At 42.2% G+C, this 22,584-nt stretch overlaps 1 protein-coding gene across 4 annotated transcripts in view; it reads right to left on the bottom strand.

Annotated features, from left to right (window-relative positions):
• Positions 1 to 22,584, bottom strand: part of ZNF609 (zinc finger protein 609) — a 58,793-nt gene that overhangs the window by 9,988 nt on the left and 26,221 nt on the right. For all 4 annotated transcript variants that reach the window (XM_075273614.1, XM_075273616.1, XM_075273617.1 and 1 more), the window contains 3 exons: positions 7,792 to 8,017; positions 3,687 to 3,774; positions 758 to 3,188 (listed from right to left, as the gene is read on the bottom strand). In XM_075273614.1, the coding sequence (XP_075129715.1) occupies positions 758 to 3,188; positions 3,687 to 3,774; positions 7,792 to 8,017 (2,745 nt within the window). The remainder of the gene's footprint in view (positions 1 to 757; positions 3,189 to 3,686; positions 3,775 to 7,791; positions 8,018 to 22,584) is intronic.

Raw genomic sequence — 22,584 nt, 5'->3', positions numbered from 1 at the left:
TTCACTCAAATGACCACTTCATCCATAGCTGCTTCTGTCTCTACATGTCCATATATGAAGGAAAGCCTGCTGAACTTCATATGCACAAGCACAGTAATAAAATGGTCAAGCGCTGGTCACTTTTATGGAAGAAAGACAAGCTTTAGTGCAGACACATTTCTTTATATGTGGCCATGCTTTCCAACAACACATGCAGGGCAGGGAAACTAGACAAAATAACATATGATACACAGTAAGGTTATGTTCACATTAACACTATTTTGTCTGTTTTTCTGATATTTTTCTATAAATACATTGTTGTGATCCTATAACAGATCAGGGCAGACAAAATAGTACTAGTGAGAACCTAGCCTTAGTAAATAGTTACTGTATGATGAGTTGCAATACATATAATTTACATTTATCACCACAGAATGGTGGTCCCAAACACATCCATTGTTCCTAACTTACAAGCTCAGTACAGTGTCTGACTGTTTAAGTCACACTATAGAAATGATAACGCTATACATGTAGTGCAGAGAAACAAGTAGCTCAGTGACTGGTGGGTGTCCTAGAGGTGGTGCCACCAGCCATGAGACATTTGTAACCTGTACTAATGGATAAGTTATAAATGTCAAACCCTTTATTAAAAACAAGTAAAACTACATTGCCTTAAAGAACATTTTGCTTTTCATATAGTTATTCACAATTTTTACTTAAACTACTGTAAAACTCTCTGAAATGCTAATCATGTAGGAGCTACAGGTTTAGTTCTTACCTGTCTGTACCACAATACAGGATCCAGTCCAGCTTGTCTATTGCACTCCCCTACTGGTTTTGAAGGTTCTCCGCTCTCCTTCGCCGTATGACTACTTCCTTCAGATACTTTTGCTTTCAAACCTTCTGCTTGCTGTACTGGAATCTTTGAGTCCTCTGGTTTGGGGATTATCACAGACTTACTCGAGTCTGGCCCAGAAACCAGCTCCTTAGGTTTACTAGGGCCCGACTTCCCCAGGTCAGTTAGACTTGGAGCCTTTGTGAGTGTTGGAGGTACTGAGGATTTGTGCTTCCATTCTTCTTTGAGAGTGGCCTCTCTATCTCGCATGGCCATCTCTGCCTTCTTATCAATATTGCGTTGCTGCTGTTGCTGTTCCAGGTTTTGTCTTTGTTTCTGGTGCTCCTCATACTGTTGTCTATATGTTGGGTTAGTGCTCAGCAGATGAGCATGATACCCTTGGTCACTATAGCCATAAGGAGGCACATAGGCATACTGATTGTAATACAGACTCTGCATGTACATATTCGGGCGTTGTTGAATAACTGAGGGTTGTTGGCTAGTGCTGCTAAGCTCTGGTTTTTTATCCTCAGGTGGCTCAACCTTCATTTTAACTTCAGTTACCTCCAAATCTTCTTCTTTCTTAACTTTCAGAGGCTGACTTTCTGGTGTAGTCTGACCAGTGGGATTCATGGCACCTGGACTGGAATGTGCATAGTTGGGAGAATAGTAGGTTTCAAAGGTCTGATAGTATGGGGATTCTTTGCTTTGAGGTTGTGGCGGGAAAAGGGACTTTTTGGCACTTTCCTTGACCATTTGTTCTGGATCCTTGGCCTTTGTGCCTTCCACTTTACCTTCTCCGTCTTCACCTGCATCTGAAATGTCAGAGTAAGCCGGGCTGTTTGTTTTAGCTGAAGCTCCTTCTGCGCCATTTTGGGTAACAACATGTAAGGGGGTCATGGGCTGACCAGGACTGGGATTTTCCATTCGGTTTGAATTACTACCGCCAGTAGCACCACCAGCTCCTCCTATGGAAGGACTTGGTGCATTGTCTGTGAAGCTATAGATTTTGTCAGCCTCTGCCTTTATGCTTGCTAGCCTACTTTGGTGGGCATCAGAACCATTAATAAGTCCATCGCCTTTGGATGCTGAATCAACTACTGCTTCTCCAAAGGGACTTTTTCCATCTTCTGGACGTCCTACCTTTATAGAGGTTCCAGGACTCTCATCTTCTCTTTGTTCTTTCTTCTTTTTGTCCTTTTTCTTTTTATCCCTAGATGGCGTTAAGGCTGGATTAATACTAGAAGGCTCTCCCATTACTGTTGGTTTGGGTTGAATAGGTTTAAGCTGTGGGCTGGTAGGCATGGCTTGGACTACTGTGGTAGTAAGACCTGTGGAGGAACCAGGACTCCCAGCAGTGAAAGTTGTAGTTTGAATGGTGTACATTTGCTGGGGTACTATTGCAGGTGCAATAGGTCGAGCAGACTTCACACTTTTAGATGAAGCCAACTTATCAGGCTTATTGCCCCCATTGCCCTTTTTAGCTGCATCCTTCTCAGTCAATCTCTTTTCCTGTGACTCAAAGCCATCATTGCTTGTGTCATCTGCAGCCATGGGACCATCATCTGATCCATCATTAGAAAGTGCTCCAGGGTCTGTATCTCCTTCAGTACCAATTTTTTTCTTGCATACAACCTTACCTCCAAATTTAGAGGTAAGAGTAGGACTGTGTGGTTCAGTCAAACGAGCTTTAGGAGTTGCAGATCGTGCTGGGGAAAGGGAACCCTTCTGAGTTGGAAAGGTACCATTACAACTACCCATGTCCAGATGAAGGTGTGGCTCCTCTCCACATTCACTATCTCCATCTGCCTCTGGTTTACTGTCATCATCTGTGTGTGCATGAGCCTGATGGTACTTCAGGCCATTAATGTGCTTGTATTTCTTGTTGCAGTTAGGGTGAGGACAGTCTATTAATATGGGGGAAGAACAATTACGGTCCAGGGCAGTTGGTTCCACCTTAATAGTGCTTAATGGCACTGTTAAAGGTAAAGAAACAGACACTGGGGCAGAGGAGGATCCCATGGAGTTTGTGCGTGCCCGCTTACTCCCCTTAGAATCTTCAGAGCTGGAGGTCAATTCCATGTCAGAAGGGGGTTTGCTTTTGCGCTTGTTGGCAGACGATGGGCTAGCTTTTATATCTTCTGTTGGATTGCAGGGAGGTGGACGATGTTCACTTGAATTCTGGCTTCCACGTCTCCCTTTGTTATTGGCTCCAGCTCGAGTCTTACTGCTGCTACTGCTACTACTGCTTGCACCTTTATTGTCAGGGGCTGGTGTACCTTCTGCAATAGGAGCATTACTACTTGGCCGCATGCGTTTACCCCTCCCCCGTCCGTTCCGCATCTCCAAGTCACTCGTGGGAGAGTCGCAGAATCTGGAGGGGGAAGGGAAGAAATATGGAAGGTGAGTATTTAATTTAAAGATAATTCAGAAAAAAGCTGTATGTGTCATAACTTCAAAATAGGGCTGAGCGACTATAACAGGTCCAAAAAAAAAAAAAAAAAAAAAACAACCCTCTTTCTGAATGTCATACAATCCCTGTAAATGACAAGGATAATTAAAAGGGTTTGCCAAGCTATGGAAAAATGTATCTAAAAGCTCCAATAATATAAGCTCCTTCTTATTTTATCTTTCTTGGACATGAAAAACACCCATATAGTGAATGAGACAAGACCACTGATACCAATGACTGGGTATACGGGTATGTTACAGATTCAGTCAAGTAAACAATGACCAGCAGGAGTCACCAGAGTGGCAGAAATTTAAATGGTAAGTATTGGCCTTGTTTTTGGCAACATTTTTGCTGATCTAGGAAACACCCTTTATTTGACATAATATATTTTAAAAAATTGTCTAACAGTTAAAAACTCACCTAGGTGGGGCCCAGTCATGCCGAGTGCAATCTAAAAGCGTCCCTACATATGTCTTGTTTCTCCAGGTCACGTTCACAACCAACATGCCTGTGAAAGAAAGGGGGAAAAAATACCGGCATGAGACAAAACAAATGAAGTGTTTTAGGAGAGTACAATTTGAAAGTTTTCAACACTAAAAAATACGTTTAAAGGATGTAGTTCCCAACTTTTTTTTAAAATGTAACCTTCTTGTGTTTCAATATCCGAGGAAGAGTAATGCATCACATCTTCTGGCACAAGATGTAGTTTTGATTTATACCATTTTGGGGGAATGTCTGCTGTTTTGATAACATTTTCTTAATTTTTTTTTGGGAAGGTTAGACAGCGATTAGGCTATTGTGAGAGAGAAAGAGAGATCACAGCACTTGCATAAGTTCAATAGCCCCAAGTTTATCAGTAAGGGGACCTGGGTGTTGTATCTCCACTTATCTCTTAGTCTGAGCATAGGTTAGCAACAAAAATAAACTAGAAAACCCATTTAGGCAATTTTAGAAAATGGCAATTTGGGTATTTCATTATTTTTGGTAAAATATTCATTGTAATCATTAGATAACTTATTGTGTAGGTTGCCATACTACTGTATTGCAGTCTTTAGTAAAATCCCTGTTGTTAAGTAAAAGTCTTTTTATTTTTTAACTGTCATTTTTACAAAAGAAGTTTTCCATAAGAAATCTAAAGGACAAACTAAATGAAAACATCTGTATATGGCGTTCATCAGGTAGAACAATCAAAGCACAGACCAGAAAAAAAAAAAGAAAGGAGTATCAACAAGCGAGCTAGCCATGAAGCAAAAGACAAAGGGAGAACAGAAACAAAACAGATAGAAAGAAGAAAGGGGGACAGGGTCAGAGGCCTCCCAATACACCGTAAAACAGGGTTATTCAGTTGTGGTCAGGAATACAAGGCTAAGGGCTTCTTTCATTATAACTAGGAAATCAGGACCACAGTGGTGGTGGGAGGGGGATGGGTTAACACACCTCCGCTGCTTAGCTAGAAGAGTCTTTGCAAAAGAACAGATGTAGAGGAAAAGTCTAAATGGTTTAAAAGATAGGTCAGTGGGTTTAGAGAGAGACTCCCCGCTGAAAAAAAGAGCATCAGTCAGCACTTTCACTTCCCTCCAAAAACTGTAGCAATGGGCATGGCCAGAAATTGTGAGTGAGGGTGCCTACCAGCAGCACTTACAGGGAATTGCCCAGTTCAGACAGTGCAGCAGTGTAGGGGAAGTGAAACTTTTTTTTTTTTTTTAACCCTTCAGATGTCGTGTTGCATCAGACCATGGCATCTGAGGGTTTAAAGTGCAGCCATCAGAGGGGTCTCTGCCTGCAGGCATTGCTACCAGTTTTCTGCTGTGTAAAACAGCAGACACACCTATAACTATGGTGCCCATTTACATCCTAAGCAGGCGCCATGTTTAAACGGAGTTTGTCATCAACCCAGCTCCACAGATAAAAAGGTTAGGGTCACGTGTCAACAAGTGCAAGGAAAAGTCTCCAGCACAGTAATACAAGACTTTTTTCAAAGTCTAAAATTTCCTTTATAAGATTCTTTCAAGCCTATAGATTCTATATATAGTATAGAAGAATGATTGCAACCTGACCATGTGACTAAAGATAGTGACTTCATCAGTAAAGAAAATAGGCCAGCAATATGTAAGCCCTGGAAAAACCCTTTAAGCATAATGCCTACAAGAAAGTAACAGAGTTTTACCAATGACTTGATTCAGTTGTACTAAAGCAACATATGGCACTGTGATCAAGCATGCTTTCTGTCTAGTTCACAAAGCATGTATATCACAAACCGTATAGCTTAAAGGTGGTCATAGACATTTGGTATTTAGATATGCCTGATCCTTTTATTCTCACAGAAGATAAGTGGCCACCAGTGTAACCTGGCAGCATCTTCTCACCTTTCTATATGTAGAATATATGCTTGCTTGCTTGGGGCTAGAAGGTAAAGCTGCTGGCTAGAAAAGCAATTACCTGAAAGCTATCTCTGTAGGGCCATAATAAACTAGACTTGGGAAGACAAGTTTTAAGTAAAGCACCTACATACCTACAGCTGTTTTCTGGCTTACATTTAGAAAGCAGATGGCTGCACAGCTGCAGGCGGTGGCTATGAGCAGAGTAAGCAGGTATGAATGACCCTATTTTCAACCATGGTACGCTGGTTCATCTTCTCAAACAGCATGGCACTACTAAAAACCCTGAGGAATCCTGTACTACATTACATCAGAAGCTCACTAGTGGCTCTGAATCTGCTCTGTGTTACACTGAACATCTGTTACCATAAATAACTGCAGGGATCCAGGTACATTTATAGCATGAGATGCCAAGTCTATCCATAAGAGAAAGCAACAGAAGACATTGAGAGAAAGCTGAAGTAAGAATGCAGTAACCTGGTAGCCTAAAAGGAAAGCAGTAAATGGTTAACCATTCTGCAGCAGATCAGACTGGATAGTATGTGTGTATGTTAAAAACAGACATTGACTTTATAGAAAAATGATCATCAGGTTAAGGGCCACTAAATCACCAGGATGTACACGTGGACTATAAACCTATGATTCCTGGCTCCCATTTTTAGGTTTAATGACATTTAACTTGCTAGAGATACATCTGAGATTCAGCTCTGCGCCATTACAGGCCAAGAACAACAAACCCTGCTTCATTACTCATGTCAAGTCATTTTTGTGGCAGTCAGGTCTCAGCAGGTATTAGATGCGGCATCTTAATCTACTGTGTGGATATCCACAGTTGTGTACATCTCCACTACAAAACTAAAGTAGCTTAGAAACCTATCTCGTGTCTGTCTTCTCTTGTAGCTAGGAAATCCTTGCAAACAGGGCCTTCTCAACCACTGTTTTAGTCTGTCAATAAGTTAGCTACTTGCGGAACAATGGAGTGAAATGTGCCAAATTTATTAACAGCCTGTTCCAGCAGTCCGTGTACTAGAAAGGCAAACATGCACCAGCTGTACACTGTTGTAAAACTGCACTGTAATTTATGACAGTATCTACTGTAAATTATATTAAATCTATTGTCTACAGAAGGCCCCAGCCCACCTGCTAAGCCTTGCCCACCATTCTGACCACTTCTTGATAGGGAACAAAGTTTCTGCAATATGGCATAAGCTGGAGCAGGCTATAATACATTCACAAAAAAAAAAAAAAAAAATCATCTATAAGATATGGCAGTCTAGAGATGCTGCAAAACAGCTAAAGGGTTGAAAGGTCCTATAATACAGCCATATGCATCAGCCCTTCAAATATAAGCCAGACAGTTTACATTTATACCGAGCCAAAATTTAAAGGGGTTGTCCCATCTCAAGGATGGTAGCTTACGTAAATTGAAGACTTTTCCTAAATATATTGCTTTAGAAAGGCTGTTTTGTTCGCCTGCTATGTGAACTTATTCCTCTCATTGTTTACACAGCGTTGCTATAACCACAGACCTGTGAGATAGGACAAGTGGTCACTTAGGGCTCGTTCACATCTGCGCCCGGTCTCCGTTCTGCAGGTTTCCGTTTCCTGCACAAAACAGAGGCAGGAGACGGAAACCTGCAGGACTCTTTCAAACCCATTCATTTGAATGGGTTTGAAAGATGTCCAGCCATGAGCGCCGGTGAGCGTTTTATGCTCTCCGCCGCGAAACCGTTTGTTATAAACCGGACACAGAGTCGGACATGCAGTACTCTGTGTCCGATTTTAAAAAAAACGGTCTGACAGGTTTTCGTCTTCTGCATGCAGAAGACGGAAACCACAGAACGGAGACCTGAACGCTATTGTGAACCTAGCGTCACTCAGTGCTTGGCATGAGAATCAGCTCAGCTGATCAGTTTGCTGATAAATCCTGATCGGTTATCTCTCTATGTAAACAAACAGATAACACTGAGTCCTTCTCTAGAAGCATGTGCATATTATGTGATCTGCATAAGTATTGTGATACCTCATAGTGTTGTCTAGCAAGCTGGAAGGAAAGGGGGGAGAAATCCAGGAAGTGAGAAGAGACTACAGGCAAAGCTGAAACAGTGAGATGGGAAAACCCCTTAAACAATATAAGTTTAGCTTACCATCCTCTGTCTCCTGCCACACAATGCCTTCCAAATTAACACTGGTGCCCGGTTCACATGGTCCAAGGCATTCAGGCTCAGTAGCCAAAGCCACATCACTCGTGTTGACACCCACAGATCTTGTCCGCACCATGATCTGCTCACAGGGAGACGATATGTCATTGTTGACCATTGGGACAAGCAGATGCAGAGGTAGCCCAGAAGATGCACAAACTGTGGATTCCATCTAGAGGGAAAGATTCAAGCGACAATGTCAGTTCTATAGAAGGGTCACAGAACAATATAATGCACTTAACTTACAGTAAAAGCCACTAAACATAGAATAAACATGAAAACCAAAAACAGTATAAATCGTATGGGAAAAAAAAAAAGACACAAACATAACATTACAATAATTAAACATATGAAAGAAAATGAAGTGTCATCAATATTGATCGACAAAAAAAAAAACCCCTAATGAAAGTGTCCCTTAGGCTGAGGCCCCAGGTTGCAGAAATGTTGCTTCTGTTATTGCAGATTTTGCTACTACAGAAGGAATGGGAAATATTTAGGAAACACATACTTCTCCCTTTTACTCAATCCATTCCTGACTCTCAAAAACGTTGCAAAATTTACAACAGAAAACATTATATTTCTACGTGGTGCCTCAGCTCCTTATCTGGCTTGTGTGCGCAAATAACAGATAAAGCAACTTAGGCTTAGTTCACACGTGAATAGGGGGTGGTGGAATTTGGTACTGAAAAAACCCGCTACAAGAAATAGCAAGCGGTTTTTGGACACCAAGTTGTTTTATTGGTAAAAACCGCCTCAAAAAACGCCAGGCGGTTTTCCGCTCCAGCACAGTGAATGGACCTTGATAAAACGCCTGGTGGATTTTTGAGGCGGTTTTTAGAAGGGAAAAAAAAAAAAAAACACGAAGCAGTTTCCACCTCCCATTCACTTGTAATGATTTCCTGAGGCAGAATCCTCCTCAAAGGTCATGCCCCTTCTTTTTTTCCGCTAGCGGCAATACATAGACCACTATTGTATGGAGGCGGATTCCGCATCCAAATTCCGCCCCACTGGCCCCGTGTGAACAAGCCCTAGTGATGCCAATCCAATACCAAAATGAGCTAGTACTAAAAATATCTGCATGAAGAAAAAAAACTTATCCAGGAGAAAAACACAAGCTATCACTTAGCTATCCTTGTTTGTGCTCATTCACACGACAGGATTCAACAACTCAGAAAATAAAATAAATTAAAATGGAATAAAATTTAGGTGACATACAGAAATTCCTGATTTTCCTGATTCTTCAAAGCATCTTTTGCCATGAATGACCCTATGCTTTGGTGGTTCTTTGGCAATGGAGTCGCATCTACCATTTCTGCACGCCTGCTAGTGCTTGACACAACTTACAGAAAAAGTCAACACACAAAAGGCATATGTAAAGATAAAACCATTTTTAGTTGGTATCTACCCAAACATAACTCATGTTCTGTCACACTTTGTGGGTCAGGAGATTCAATGTTGGTGCAGGGATTAGGATCCCAACACAGATATGAGACTATAGCAACACTCGCCAAGGAATAGTTCATACTACTGCATCTCAATAAATTAGAATATCATCAAAAATTGGGGTTTTTTTTGTTAGTAATTCAATTGAAAAAGTGAAAAAAGCGAAACTCCATATATTATATTTAGTTATTACAAACAGAGTAAACTTTTTCAAAAGTTTATTTCTGTTAGGGTGCGTTCACACTACCGTTGGTGTCCGACAGCAGTGTCCATGGCTATTTTCCATTCAAGATTTTAGCAACAGACACTAGCTGTGCCCGTTACAATTTCCATTCATTTCAATGGGACTTTATCTGTTGTCCTTAAGTGTCTGTTTACAACCATGTCCATTTTTACAAATGGACAAAAAAAATTGTACATGCAGGACTTTTCTGTCTGTTTGAGAAAACGGATAGTAAGTGTCCATTTTTTTTTTTTATTTTTTTTTTTTTTAACATTGAGGTCTATGGGCAACAGACAGTAACTGATAGCCATGTGTCCGTTATGATAGGTGTCCGTATTTTGTTTTTGTTTTTTTAACGGACACCAACGGTAGTATGAACCCTACCTTAGTGTTGATGACTATGGCTTACTGTCAAAGAAAACCCAAAAGTCATTATCTCAGAAAATATGAATATTATATAAGACCAACTGTAGGAAAAACAATGAATTTAACCCAGAAATGTTCGCCAAATGAAAAGTCTGTCCAGTAAATGCCCTCAATACTTGGTGGGGGCTCCTTTTGCATGAATGGCGGCATCAATGCAGCAATGTGACATGCAGGTGATCAGCCTGTGGCACTGCAAAGGTGTTATGGAAGCCCAGGTCGTATGATAGCAGCCTTCAGCTTGTCTGCATTGTTGGGTCTGGTCTCTCATCTTCTTCTTGACAATATCCCATAGATTCTCTATGGGGCTAAGGTCAGGCGAGTTTGCTGACCAATCAAGCGCAGTGATACTGTGATTATTACACACGGTCTTAGTACTTTTGGCAGTGTGGACAGTTGCCAAGTCCTGTTGGAAAATGAAAATTTCATCTCCAAAAAGCTAGTGGGCATAGGGAAGCATGAAGTGCTCTAGAATCTCCTGGTAGATGGCTGCGTTCTTGATAAAACACAGTGGATGACATGGCTCCCCAAACCATCAGTGATTGTGGAAACTTCACACTAGACCTCAAGCAGCTAGGATTGTCTGCAGCCTATCCACTCTTCCTCCAGACTCAGGGACCTTCATTTCCAATTGAAATGCAAAATTTACTTTCAACTGAAAACACCTTTGACCACTGAACAACAGTCCATAACTATTTGATGAGATTCTAATTTATTGAGATGCACTAGTAAGTGTCCATCAAGTGATCAGGAGAATAGGGGCCCAAGAGATCCTATGAATGCTCCACTCACGTGGAGCCCTGGTGTTATATGTGGCCAGCTCTCTATTCACCTCTATGGGGCTGCTGTAGGCTCATTGTCCCAACAGTCCTCTAGAAGTAAATGAAGTACTGGCACTCCACTCACATTGAGCATTTAGGGACATTTTCAAGTTAGTTCTCTCCCAATTGTTGGTGGTCTCAGGAATCAAATTCCCAGCAATCCTGTGAATAGGGAGCCGATTCACAGAGAATGAAACAGAAAGCAGACAGTGCTGTTCTCTGTGTAGTGGCAGAACAGTGTCAGTGCAGCTTAGCTCCCATGTAAGTAAAACGGAACGGATCTTCAGTACCTAAGTTTAACCAAAACAGGGAGAACAGAAATTTCTCCTCCATTCTCTATCAGCTGCTGAGAACATCTGATCGATAGGGGTGTCAGACCACCACTAATCTGATATTGTTGATCTTAGGATAGGTCATCAATACTTTTAACCCAGTAAACCCATTTAATCCCTTTGTATACCCCCTTTAAAGGGATGTACAAAGAGCAGCTTTAGTATTATTTTAAAAAAAGTAATTGTCAGCAGAATAAGTGAATATTGAAAGGTAGGCCATGGAACACCAGTCTGCTGCACTTGAAAAAAACAGGAGCACCGATGCTTCCCACCCAGGAGGAGTCCAAAAGAACAATATTTTAGTATCTGAAAGGTGAATGGAGATCTGTAAATAAATCTGACGTATATGCTATGAACCTTTCCAACTTAAACTTTGTTTCAGAGCCCTTCATTTAGGGTACAACACAGGCAAGTGAACCAGTGAAGCACCAGAACTGTATGTTCAAGGTATTTCTTATCACTATTCCAGCAAAGCGTTGTAGTTTGTAGGGAATTCCTCTTGGCAAAAACAAGTTCATTACCATGTCACATGGCAGGGAAAAAATGAATGGCTGTGGAGCAGATCCACAATGAGACGTTAATTACAGCAGGTCTGCTAATTAGCGAACAGTCTGCACAGACTAATTACCAGCAATGCTCTCACCACTAATAGGAATGAAAAGTTTTCATGAGACAACAAAGTTTTACAAGAATTATTCTCTGATGCTGCATTTACTCTCAGCGGTGTCTGTCATTTATACTTTCTATCCCACCATGATCCACACGAGGGTATGATCTAAAATACTGCAAGCAAAAGTCTGAACGTGAAAAGACCCACAGAGGCAACATTTACAACATAGTAATAAGACCATGTAACCTTCGTTTATTGTTCTGCTATTATAGTCATTCTTTAGTATAAAAAAAAAAAAAAAAAAAGTTCATCCATGTACCTTAATGGGCAGTTAAAAATTATGACAGACCAGAAAAGGAATGAAAAATATGTTACACACTGATGAAAAATACTGCTGCGTTCATTTTTAACATTTGCTTTTTTTTTTTTTTTTTTTTAAACAATCATATGAGGACCGACGTGGATTTGATAAACAGACAACTCACGGTCTTTCAAAAAAAAAAAAAAAAAAATTAAAAAAAAGGATGTCATATTGCAATATTTCAGTTATGTAAATTAGAGCAAAAACACAAATACATATTTTTTTATGGGCATTTGGCACGAAATGAATAAGGCCTAAGGCTGGCCACGCACATTAGATGTGTAGAGGCCCAAGCCTAAGACTTCGGTAGAACCAGACGATTAATGTCATGGGGGTATCCAGACACTCCTTGCAATCTGAATTTCAACTGCTTGCCTCATTGTGTGAATATGCCAGTCTTAATAAATCTGCTCCATGTGTATAAGCCCTCAAAGGGGATTTTATGTCATAAGTGTCTCAGATAAATCAATAGGACCACAGCTGGGGAGCTGCACAACCAACAGCTACCTCAGACTATTTGGGTGGGGCCACAAGGGACTGACACTGTGCTGAATGCTTTCTTGAACACTGCCACAACATATTATTACTACTGAATTGCTGGTAAAACGTGATATGAATGGCCCTTAAAGGGAGTCTATCCTTCGAAAAACACAATTTAAGTAATGGCACATTGGAATAGACTTTAAAAAGGCTATTCTACTCCTGCCTTTCATTCTTTGCTTCTCCCAGCTACTTCTGCAAAATTCTGTTTCTTCTCTTATGCAAATTACCATCACGGAGCACTAGGGGCGTTCCCCCAGTGCTCCAAGCACCCCCCACGTCACAACTCTCCACTGCCCATTTTATGCTTCTGATTACTCCCCTCCTCCCCTTCGCTGGAACTTCTGCCTTTCACAGGCATTGGACACAGAGCTGTACATGTATCAAACCTGGTGCATGCGTTAGGACAGAGCCGACTGCGCATGTCCGGGCAGCCATTTTCTGATGTTCTGCTACACGAGCATATTGTACATAGGAGCAAAGAATGAACAGTAGATGTAGACTAGCCTTTTTAAAGGCTATTCCAACATGTCATTAGTTAAAGGGGTTGGCCACTTTCAGACCAATATTGACAAATGTACAATAACAAGATATACAATTTCCCAATATACTTTCTGCATCAATTCCTCACGGTTTTCTAGATTTCGGCTTGCTGTCATTCATTCTGTGCTCTTCACATGACCATGGACTGTAAATCACATGACCATGGTCAGAGTTTTATCCTCTAGACTAGAAGTAACAGAATGAATGACAGCAAGCAGAAAACCGTGAGGAATGGATACAGAAAGTATATTGGAAAATTGTATATCTTTATATTGTACATTTGTTTGCCAATATTGGTCTGATAGTGGCCAACCCCTTTAATGTATTTTTCAAATTATAGACTCCCTTTAAGCTGATCATAGACCTGAGAAAACTGATAGGCTTGATAAAAACATCCACTTTAAGGGTGCATTCAGACTGCACACAAATTCACAGTCAGAACTTGGAGTGGGGGGAGAGGTACATAAAATGGATTGAAATGTAACCTGTGTGAGAAGTTTCCCCAGATGAACCAGCATCTCATTATTTTGGACAGACGTATATACTGGATTTTGCTAATATAATTTAACACTTTACATGCGAGATTACATTTGAGAACAGGTAGGAAGGATTTGTGCTGCATGAAACAGAAGGTAATTGTAACTTCATGGTAGATTCCTTTAAGATTTTCAAACCACCCAGACCACTATACGGCGATACTTATCCTTAGACCCTTGCACTGGTTAGTGGGGACAAATAGCTAGTAGTTCATGTACTGCATTACATTGTGAACGTTTCCTCTAGGTTTTCCCACGGACATACAAGGGTGCAGATAAGAGCCCTCTTCAGAAGGGGATGCACAGCACTCACCTCAGTGTCAGCTCTTAAGCCTGCTAGCGTCTTGATAGTTTTTCTGTGAATGCTTATTTTCATGTGAATGTCAAGTGGCATACACATGATGTGTATTATGCTACTCAGAAGCTTTGCCTGTCCTGTGGCTGGGAAGAGGTTAACCTGCTATAAGTCAGTAGTCTCAAGCAGCAAGGCGTTTAATGAACCAAGAGAGGTGGTAATGGAGGCGGTGATAGAAAGAGTGAATAGTGGGAGGTGGGAGTGTGAAGGAGACGATGGCACAATTAGAATGCCTCTTATAATCAGGATCTCTATGGCAGAAAAAAAAAGCAGCTTACAGCATATGAGCACCACATCCCTGAAATGATTTCCATACACGCACACGATCTGCATACAATCAATCATGTAGAATGACATATAGAAAATAATTTGCATAGTACACGTGTACAGGAGAGGCAGCCTCAGACGCACACACACAGACTCACCTGACTACTCACCCCCTCCTCCCCACTGCTCATAATCACACCCCAGTACCTCCAACCTCACACAGTAGCAGGAGCGCTCAGGCACAAGGACATGATGGAGAGAGATCTGCCAACTCTTTATTTCACCATTACCTGTAGGTTGGGAGGAGGTGGTGTGCGCCGAGAGACTGGGGAAGGGGTGGCTAGTAGCCCCTTATCAACACCTACAATTACAGAGGGCTTGGGAGCAATACCACTGAGATGAGAGCAAGGAATGAGGGACTCTCCTGCTACACAAAGGAGGAAGGGAAATGAGCGCCGGAGTGAAATTGCTCTTGTTGATACACACAAGAACAAAACCTTCTGCAGACAATATACTTGTCTTATACAATTGTGATCTGCATGGCAACCATGTGCCTGCTGTCACATTAGAAATTAGAAAATTGGCCTTGAAGGTCCCTGCGGGGAAGATTTTTTTTCTCTCTCAATCATTCTCCTTGTAGGAATGCGTCATTTACAATTCCTACATCCGATCATCCAGCAATATGGAAATGACACAAGATTGACTCCAATTATATTGCCACTATGAGGGTTAAGACACAGTTCAGGTTTATTTGATGCAGTTACTGACGGCAAAACCAGGGAAGGATTATAAAATAAAGAAAGTACCACAAGTGCTTTACGCATTCCACATCTGGTTTGGTGTAAAAACTGCATCCAAAAAACCAGAATGTATCTTTACCCTTTCCATCAGCAAAACAGGGTCAGAGATAAAGGTGCGTTGAAGTTTAAGGCAGGGTTAGGTTATAAAAACATATCCTAAGCTTTCCAGGTTCAATCCATCATCCAAAAATGGAAAAAGCATTCTACAACTGTGAACCTACCAAGACATGGCTGTCCAACTAAACTGACAGATTAAGCAAGGACAGCACTGGTCAGAGAAGCAGCCAAGAAGCCCATGGACGCTCTGGAGGAGCTGCAGAAATCCACAGCTCAGGTGGGAGAATCTGTCCACAATACAACTACAAGTTTTGCACTGCACAAATCTGGCCTTCATGGAATAGTGGCAAAAACAAAACAAAATTTTGTTTAAAGAAAGACATAAGAAGTGCCATTTGCTGTTTGCCACAAGCCATATAGGGGACACAGCAAAAAGGTCTCTGGTCAGATGAGACCAAACTTGAACATTTTGGGCTAAATGCAAAGAGCTGTGTGTACCGGAAAAGTAACACTGCTCATCACCCTGAACACACCATCCCCACTGTGAAACATGGTAGTAGCATCATGCTGTGGGGATGCTTTTCTTTAGCACGGACAGGGAAGCTGGTCAGAGTGGATGAGAAGATGGATGGAGCCAAATACAGGGCAATCCTGGAAGAAAACCTGTTGTAGGCTGCAAAAGACTTGAGAAGGAGATTCATCTTCCAGCAAGACAATGACCCTAAACCTACAGTCAGAGCTACAGTGGAATGGTTTAGATCAAATAATATCAATGTGTTAGAATAGCCCAGTCAAATCCAGGCCTCTGGCAAGACATGAAAATTGTTTTTCATAGACGCTCTCCATCCAATATGGCTGAACTTGGCTATTTTGAAAAGAAGAATGGGCAAAAACCTCAGTCTCTAAATGTGTAAAGCTGGTAGAGACATACCCCACAAGACTTGCAGCTGTAATTGCAGGGAAAGGTGGCTCTACAAAGTATTAATATAGGGGGGCTGAATACTTTTGCACATCACACTTTTCAGATTTGTATTTGATTAAAATATTGGAAATCATGTATCATTTACATTCCACTTCACAATTATTTGCTACTATGTGTTGGTCTATCACTAAAAATTTCAATAAAATACATTTACCGTATTTTTCGGACTATAATTTTCCCAAAAATTTTGGGGGAAAAGAAGGGTGCGTCTTATAGTCTGAATGTGGCGCCTGGCACCCGCCGTAATAGAGAGGCGGATGCCGGCACGGGATAGACGCCGGGGCCTGAGACATCGCTGCGCTCCTCTGCCCTGCATGAAGCCAGCAGCGGCAGGGGCGATGCTATTCCGCTCCTCCGTCCCCCCGCCGCTGGCTTCATGCAGGGCAGAGGAGCGCAGCGATGTCTCAGGCCCCGGCATCTGTGATGGAGTCTATCCCTCCCCGGCATCCGCCTCTCTAGTACAGCAGATGCCGGGTCAGTATCGGTGACCCCTTCTCCCCCGGGGCCGGTCCCCACCGGCCCCGTACCTGTAAAGTTGCAGGCCGGCTCCTGCGCGGCGATATCGCAGGAGCCGACCTGTTCTGGTGACAGCCGGGAGCCTAATGAGGCTCCCAGGCCTGTCACTGCTATATTAGTATTGCGGCTGGGTCTATGACCAGCCGTAATACTAATAGACAGAATGTCCCATAGACGGCAATACAGTTGTATTGCCGTCTATGGGACTTGCAATCAAGTGACCGCAGGTTCAAGCCCCCGGGGGGGAATAAAATAGTAAAGAAAAAAAAAAAAAAAAGCTTTAAAAATATATAATAAAAATATGAAATAAATAAAAGTTCTAAATCACCTCCTGTCCCTAGAATATATCTATAAAAGTAGAAAATCATATGTCATAAACCACCGGGTTTTTTTTTCAATATAAGGTGATCTAAGCAATAGATATTCCCCAAAATGGTATAACTAAAAAGTACTTCTGGCCCCGCAAAAAAAACCCACTCTATTCGTCCCCGTACAGCTGCAGGGTCACCTGTCAATGTGGCCTTGCAGCTGTTGCAAAACTACAACTCCCATATATTAAATATTTTAGGCCATGGATCGCGTTTCAGGATTCGACTGAGTTCTCTTCACTTTTTCCTTAATCTTTCTTCTGGTGTTTTCCTTCTTGGAGTTCGTGGGCGTCTTTTCGCCCTTCTTCTCTTTCCTTTATTACCCTGCTCCTCACTTCTATGTTGGTTGTCGTTTTCCTCTCCCCCCTTCTTGTCTCCTGTCTTCGTGGTGTTTTGTCCTCCCCTAGTTCTGTGTTGTTCTGGCATTATTCTTGGGGCCGTGCTATGTCTGCTTATGCTCCTTTTGACTTGTTTTGATTTACATACTGCTGGCACGTGTGCCTCCTGTTTAGCCCGTCTTGGGCTCTGTTTTGTTTTTGCCATTTTGTAATGCTCTGTGACTCTGTTTCTCTATTTTGAAAAATTTCAATAAAATCCAGTTTACACCTAAATATTTTACCATTTTTTGCTTCAAAATTTTTTTTCCCTATTTTCCTCCTCTAAAACCTAGGTGCGTCTTATAGTCCAGTGCGTCTTATAGTAATTTCGTGGTTGTAAGGTGACAAAATGTGAAAAAGTTCAAGGGGTATGAATACATTCTCAGATTGGCTTCTATAGGAAAAATAGAAACACGCCAATAGTATAGCATGCATTTTTCTATATTTAGAATAATTAAGTGTATCTTTCCATGAGGGGTGTGGCCACTAGCAAAAAATGATTAAAAAATAAAAGTAGAAATTGTATTGGTTACTATGGGCACTTACATTCTTTGCATGCTGCACTGTTTTAATAAACGTTATATTCATGATCCTTGTTCAAAACGCCATTTTTATGCAAGAATGTTGGTTAGTTACGACACACATACATAATGCTTCCCAGCACTGCAGTTAGAATAGAGACAAACCTATGCCAGCTGCCAGCAGTGGGTCACTACAGAATTGGCACTCAAGTGCTCACGGCTTCAGACTGCTGAATACATGTATGAGACCTGGTTTAGCAGGTTTTAACGGTAGCAACAAAGCAAATAAACACTGCCTGTACCTGTGGGACATGCACTCTAGTCACCATACCCACAGGAACACTTGGATGTGCTTGTAGGATATGTTACAAGACAATCAGAGGTCAGACACACCTCAGCAGTAACAGGTCTTGGGTTGTATTATGTCTTGTGTACAAAACATTGAGCAATTTATACAAGTGATAGTAGATGCAGAGGACCATACAGCTAATAGGAGGGCTGCTACAATAGTGGACACATACAGAGCCTGAAACAGCCACCATTAACTACAACAGAATATGTCAGGTGTCCATTCTTTTGAGCTGAAACTGGAAGACAAAAAAGTCGGATGTGCAGCCCGTTTTTCATCTGACAATTTTGGATAAAAGCTGCGACAGGGTCTCCAAACAGAGACTCCAATACAGATGTGAATGTAGCCTTAGTACTGCATCTCCGCGGGTTATAATAATGTTGTTCCCTGTGCAGTCCTCGCCATGTCCATTCACATCAGTGATCATGTAGTGCTGCCATGTCACTATGCTCCCCCTGGAGATAAGCGCTAGCAGTGGTGCCAGGTAACACATTAACCCCCCCAGTCTCAGGAAAATAACCCTCCAAACATGGCAGACGGCAGAGTACATGTTTACGGGGGCATCAGTTGATGACAGAAGTGCATTTTGCCACTTTACACATGGAGAATACAATTGGTAGTGCAGGTTGCCAATATGGATGTCTTTAGGGGGACAAGAAGATGGATGATGTGTTTGTTTGTCAACAATGAAATGTGTTGTCACCAGCAACAGTTCCTCAAGGGTTTCAGTAACTGAAAATGGGCCATTATTTTGGCCCAGACACCTCCTGAGACAAACACATTAAGTTAGTGCTGTATGAACAGTGCCCTAACACATTTCCTTATCTGAATCACTCCATGGTAAAAGCAGTCGCCATGCCAACAGCTGTTTATCGCTCCCCATTCGCAAACTTTCCGCGCCACAAACATCTAAGTGCTAAATACCCTAGAAAGACGATCTAGCGTCATCTGTGCGATAAACACGAGCCTTAGCCTTGGCTGAAGATGTGGCTTCAATGAGGCGTTTATCACAACGGCCTAAAATGGCAGTTATAACACGTATTCCATCAAGGAATAGTTTAAGAATGAGTCATGTGACTGGAGTGGGAGGAGCTTCATCTGCTGCAAAGGTGAACTAAATATTCCTTGCACGTACAAATCTGACAGGGAGGACACACCATAACGTGACCAGGACCGGGCAACTCGTAAAGGTCAGGTAAACCAAGATGGTCCCACAGGGGTGTCAGAGTAGGAAGACACTTTCCAGGCCTCTCCTCTTTATTCCCCACCCAGCCAAATGCTCTCTCTGAATACCCGCTAAATGGTGTTCTGTGCTCTCAGGGTCCAGGGGGCCCGATTTCTACTCTTTATGAACATCTAATTAATGTGAAAGTGTCCTTGACGGAGGCCCCGGCACGCTGGAGAACCAATATTCCGGAGCTGACGGATATTTTGCAGTCTCCTTTATACGTTTCACCCACGGCTAACAATAAGCTGATTCAAATATTTATTTTACATCAATGCTACCTGACCCCAGCCCGTCTGCATAAGATGGGTCATTTGCCTGGCCCGAATTGCCTCAGGTGTCCGTATCCCCGTGCAGATTTCTGGTACATGGTGTGGAGTTGTCCGACTGTACAAGCCTTCTGGAGAGGGGTGGTGGACCTCCTGGCAGATGTCCTGGATCGCCCTGTACCGTTCTCTCCCAAACTCTGTTTATTCGGCGTACTGGAGGAAGAGATGTGGCAGCATCACATCCGGATTTTTCTTCGGGAGTGTCTATTTTACGCCAGGAAGGCCATTGCCCTACGGTGGATGGCCCCACAATCTCAGTCGGTATCTCAATGGCGGAAACTGGTCAATTCGATTCTCCCATTTAACCAAATTATATATAGAGGCAGGGGCTACACTCCCGAAATTTACTAAGGTTGGGGAGCGTGGTATGATTCCCGTTACCCAATACTCTGCCCCCTCAATGTGTTCAGCACTGGGCGCCTTTACGTCTTGAGAAGGGACGTCTGTCGGATGGATCCGTAGCCCCTTTGCTCATTATTGCACTTTTCCGTGTATGGACTGGGTTTGGACTGAAATGGGATGGCGATGTGGCAGGTCTTTATTTGTTTGAGATTTTTTTTTTTCTGTATTTTATTTTATGCTCTTCTGTACATGTACTTTCCTGATTGCATTGTTCACCTTGTTACATAAAATTTATTAAAACGAGTTTAAAAAAAATGTATGTGACCACCGCCTACTTTTGACGTCAACGTTAAATAACCAATCTCAGAAGACACGTGTCATCAGCCATCTGGGTGCACTCATCATTGTGGAAGGCACGATGGATCAGCACAAGTATGCATTTATCCTTGCGAACCATGTTCACCCCTACATGGGAATTGTTTCTCCTCAGGATGATGGCATCTACCAGTAGGACAACGCGACGTGCCATAAAGCTCACAGTGTACATGCCTGGTTCGAGGAGCATCAGGAAGAGTTTACTGTTCTCCCTTGGCCAGCAAATTCCCCGGACTTGATCCCAATCGAGAATATGTGGGACTACCTCGATTGGGCTGTTCGCGCCATGGATGCTCAACCGCGTAACTAGCGCAGCTGGACACGGTACTGGAGTCAGCATGGCTCAACATCCCAGTGAACATCGTCACAACACCCCCTTCTCTTCCTGCACGTCTTGCAGCGGTCTGCTCTGTGAATGGTGGTTATTCTGGATTTTGACAGATGGTCACATTAATTTGACTGGACTGTGTATATCTCTCTGGACCAGACATTACCTCTCTGTTGTCCAGAGTTCCAAAATGTCTAGCAGCCATAGCCTCCTTTCTCTCCTCCTATCTCAAAGTCAACCTGGAGAAAACAGAGTTCATCATCTTCACCCCACCTCATACGGCCCCTCTACCTGATCCATCTATCAAAGTATAGGGAAGGGGGGAAAACTGCTCCTTATTGCACACGCCCACACCCTAAGAGACAAATAGAAAATGTGCTGCAGCCATAATGTGATTATTAGCAGCAGACAAACCGTTAGGACATCATGTATGAAGCTGTGTACGGTCATAAAACACAGTGCTAAACAAAACCCTTCAGATATTTAAAATTTTCATTAAAATTCAGGTATCCTTTAAATAATTCTCGCCCGGTGAAAGATCAATAAATAGAAAGTTAGGTTATCAATAACATATGTTCTTCACATAACTTTACAGCTGCTATGCAGACGTATGGAATGGTTGTTTGGTTTTTTTGTAGATTGTAAGCCCCATATAGGGCTCACAAAGTACATTTTTCCCTATCAGTATGTCTTTGGAGTATGGGAGGAAATCCACGCAAACATGGGGAGAATATACAAACTCCTTGCAGATATCCTTGGCAGGATTTGAACCCAGGACTCCACTATACTACGTTTCCATAGGTATAATTGACATGCTGCAATTTCAAAAACCGGCATGTCTGCACCGTGTTTTTTTCCGTAAACTGTGCATGGGATTTGCTCCACTCACATCCACTTTGACCTGACTGTAAAACGACATGATTGTAACCGATGTGGGCAAATCGTGGCGTTTATGTCCCGTGGGGTCCTGGCCTTAAGGGTAAATGCTGTGGTGATAACCTGTTCTGTTATGAATAAGTCAATTTACACAATTTTGCACAGTTCATAAATGAGGTTTGTTTAAATCTGCCAGCAGCACGCCCTGTGTGGATTGACCTTTAACCTCCTGTAGTGAAAAGCATTACAATATGGTGCAGACCTGCAGTAAAATAAATGCAAGTAATGCATGTAATATGTCATGTAAAACTAAAATATTTTACATGCTTATGGAGGCCAAACATAAAAGGTAAATGTGTAGAAAAAGTTTGGAAAACCAGCCAGATGCTTGCATCCTTTAAGGGTTTTATTTAGCAAATTGGCAGAGCCCTTTTTAGAAGTGTGTTTTTAATTCCTTGCATCTCTGCCTGTGCTTAAAACGTCTCCTTCTTCATACTGGGTCGCAGAGCAGGGTTAGTATGACATTCTGCCAGCTCAAGGCTTGCCCAGCCAACAACAATAAATCGACAGATTAAAAAGGCATTAGGGCTGCATTCCAGGGAGGATCAGCTCAGAACCTGGATGTGCTCCCACAGCCTAGTGCAGAACTGGGACTGTGAAGGCCAAAGGACGCCTGGAAGTTAGGCATCACCTAAAGGACAACAGCGCAAGGCCACATATTGCTCAAGTGTACAGGAGAAGACCACACAAACAGTAATTAGAAATAATTTTATATATTAGGCAAAATGTACAGTGTTACTTTTTTAGAGATTTCTAAGGGTCTGTAATATGCAAAAAAAA

This window comes from Leptodactylus fuscus, chromosome 5, assembly GCF_031893055.1.
Source record: "Leptodactylus fuscus isolate aLepFus1 chromosome 5, aLepFus1.hap2, whole genome shotgun sequence".
NCBI classification, from domain to species: Eukaryota; Metazoa; Chordata; class Amphibia; order Anura; family Leptodactylidae; genus Leptodactylus; species Leptodactylus fuscus.
The sequence above is the reverse complement of the archived record's forward strand: the minus strand, read 5'-3'. Positions and strand labels throughout refer to the sequence as shown.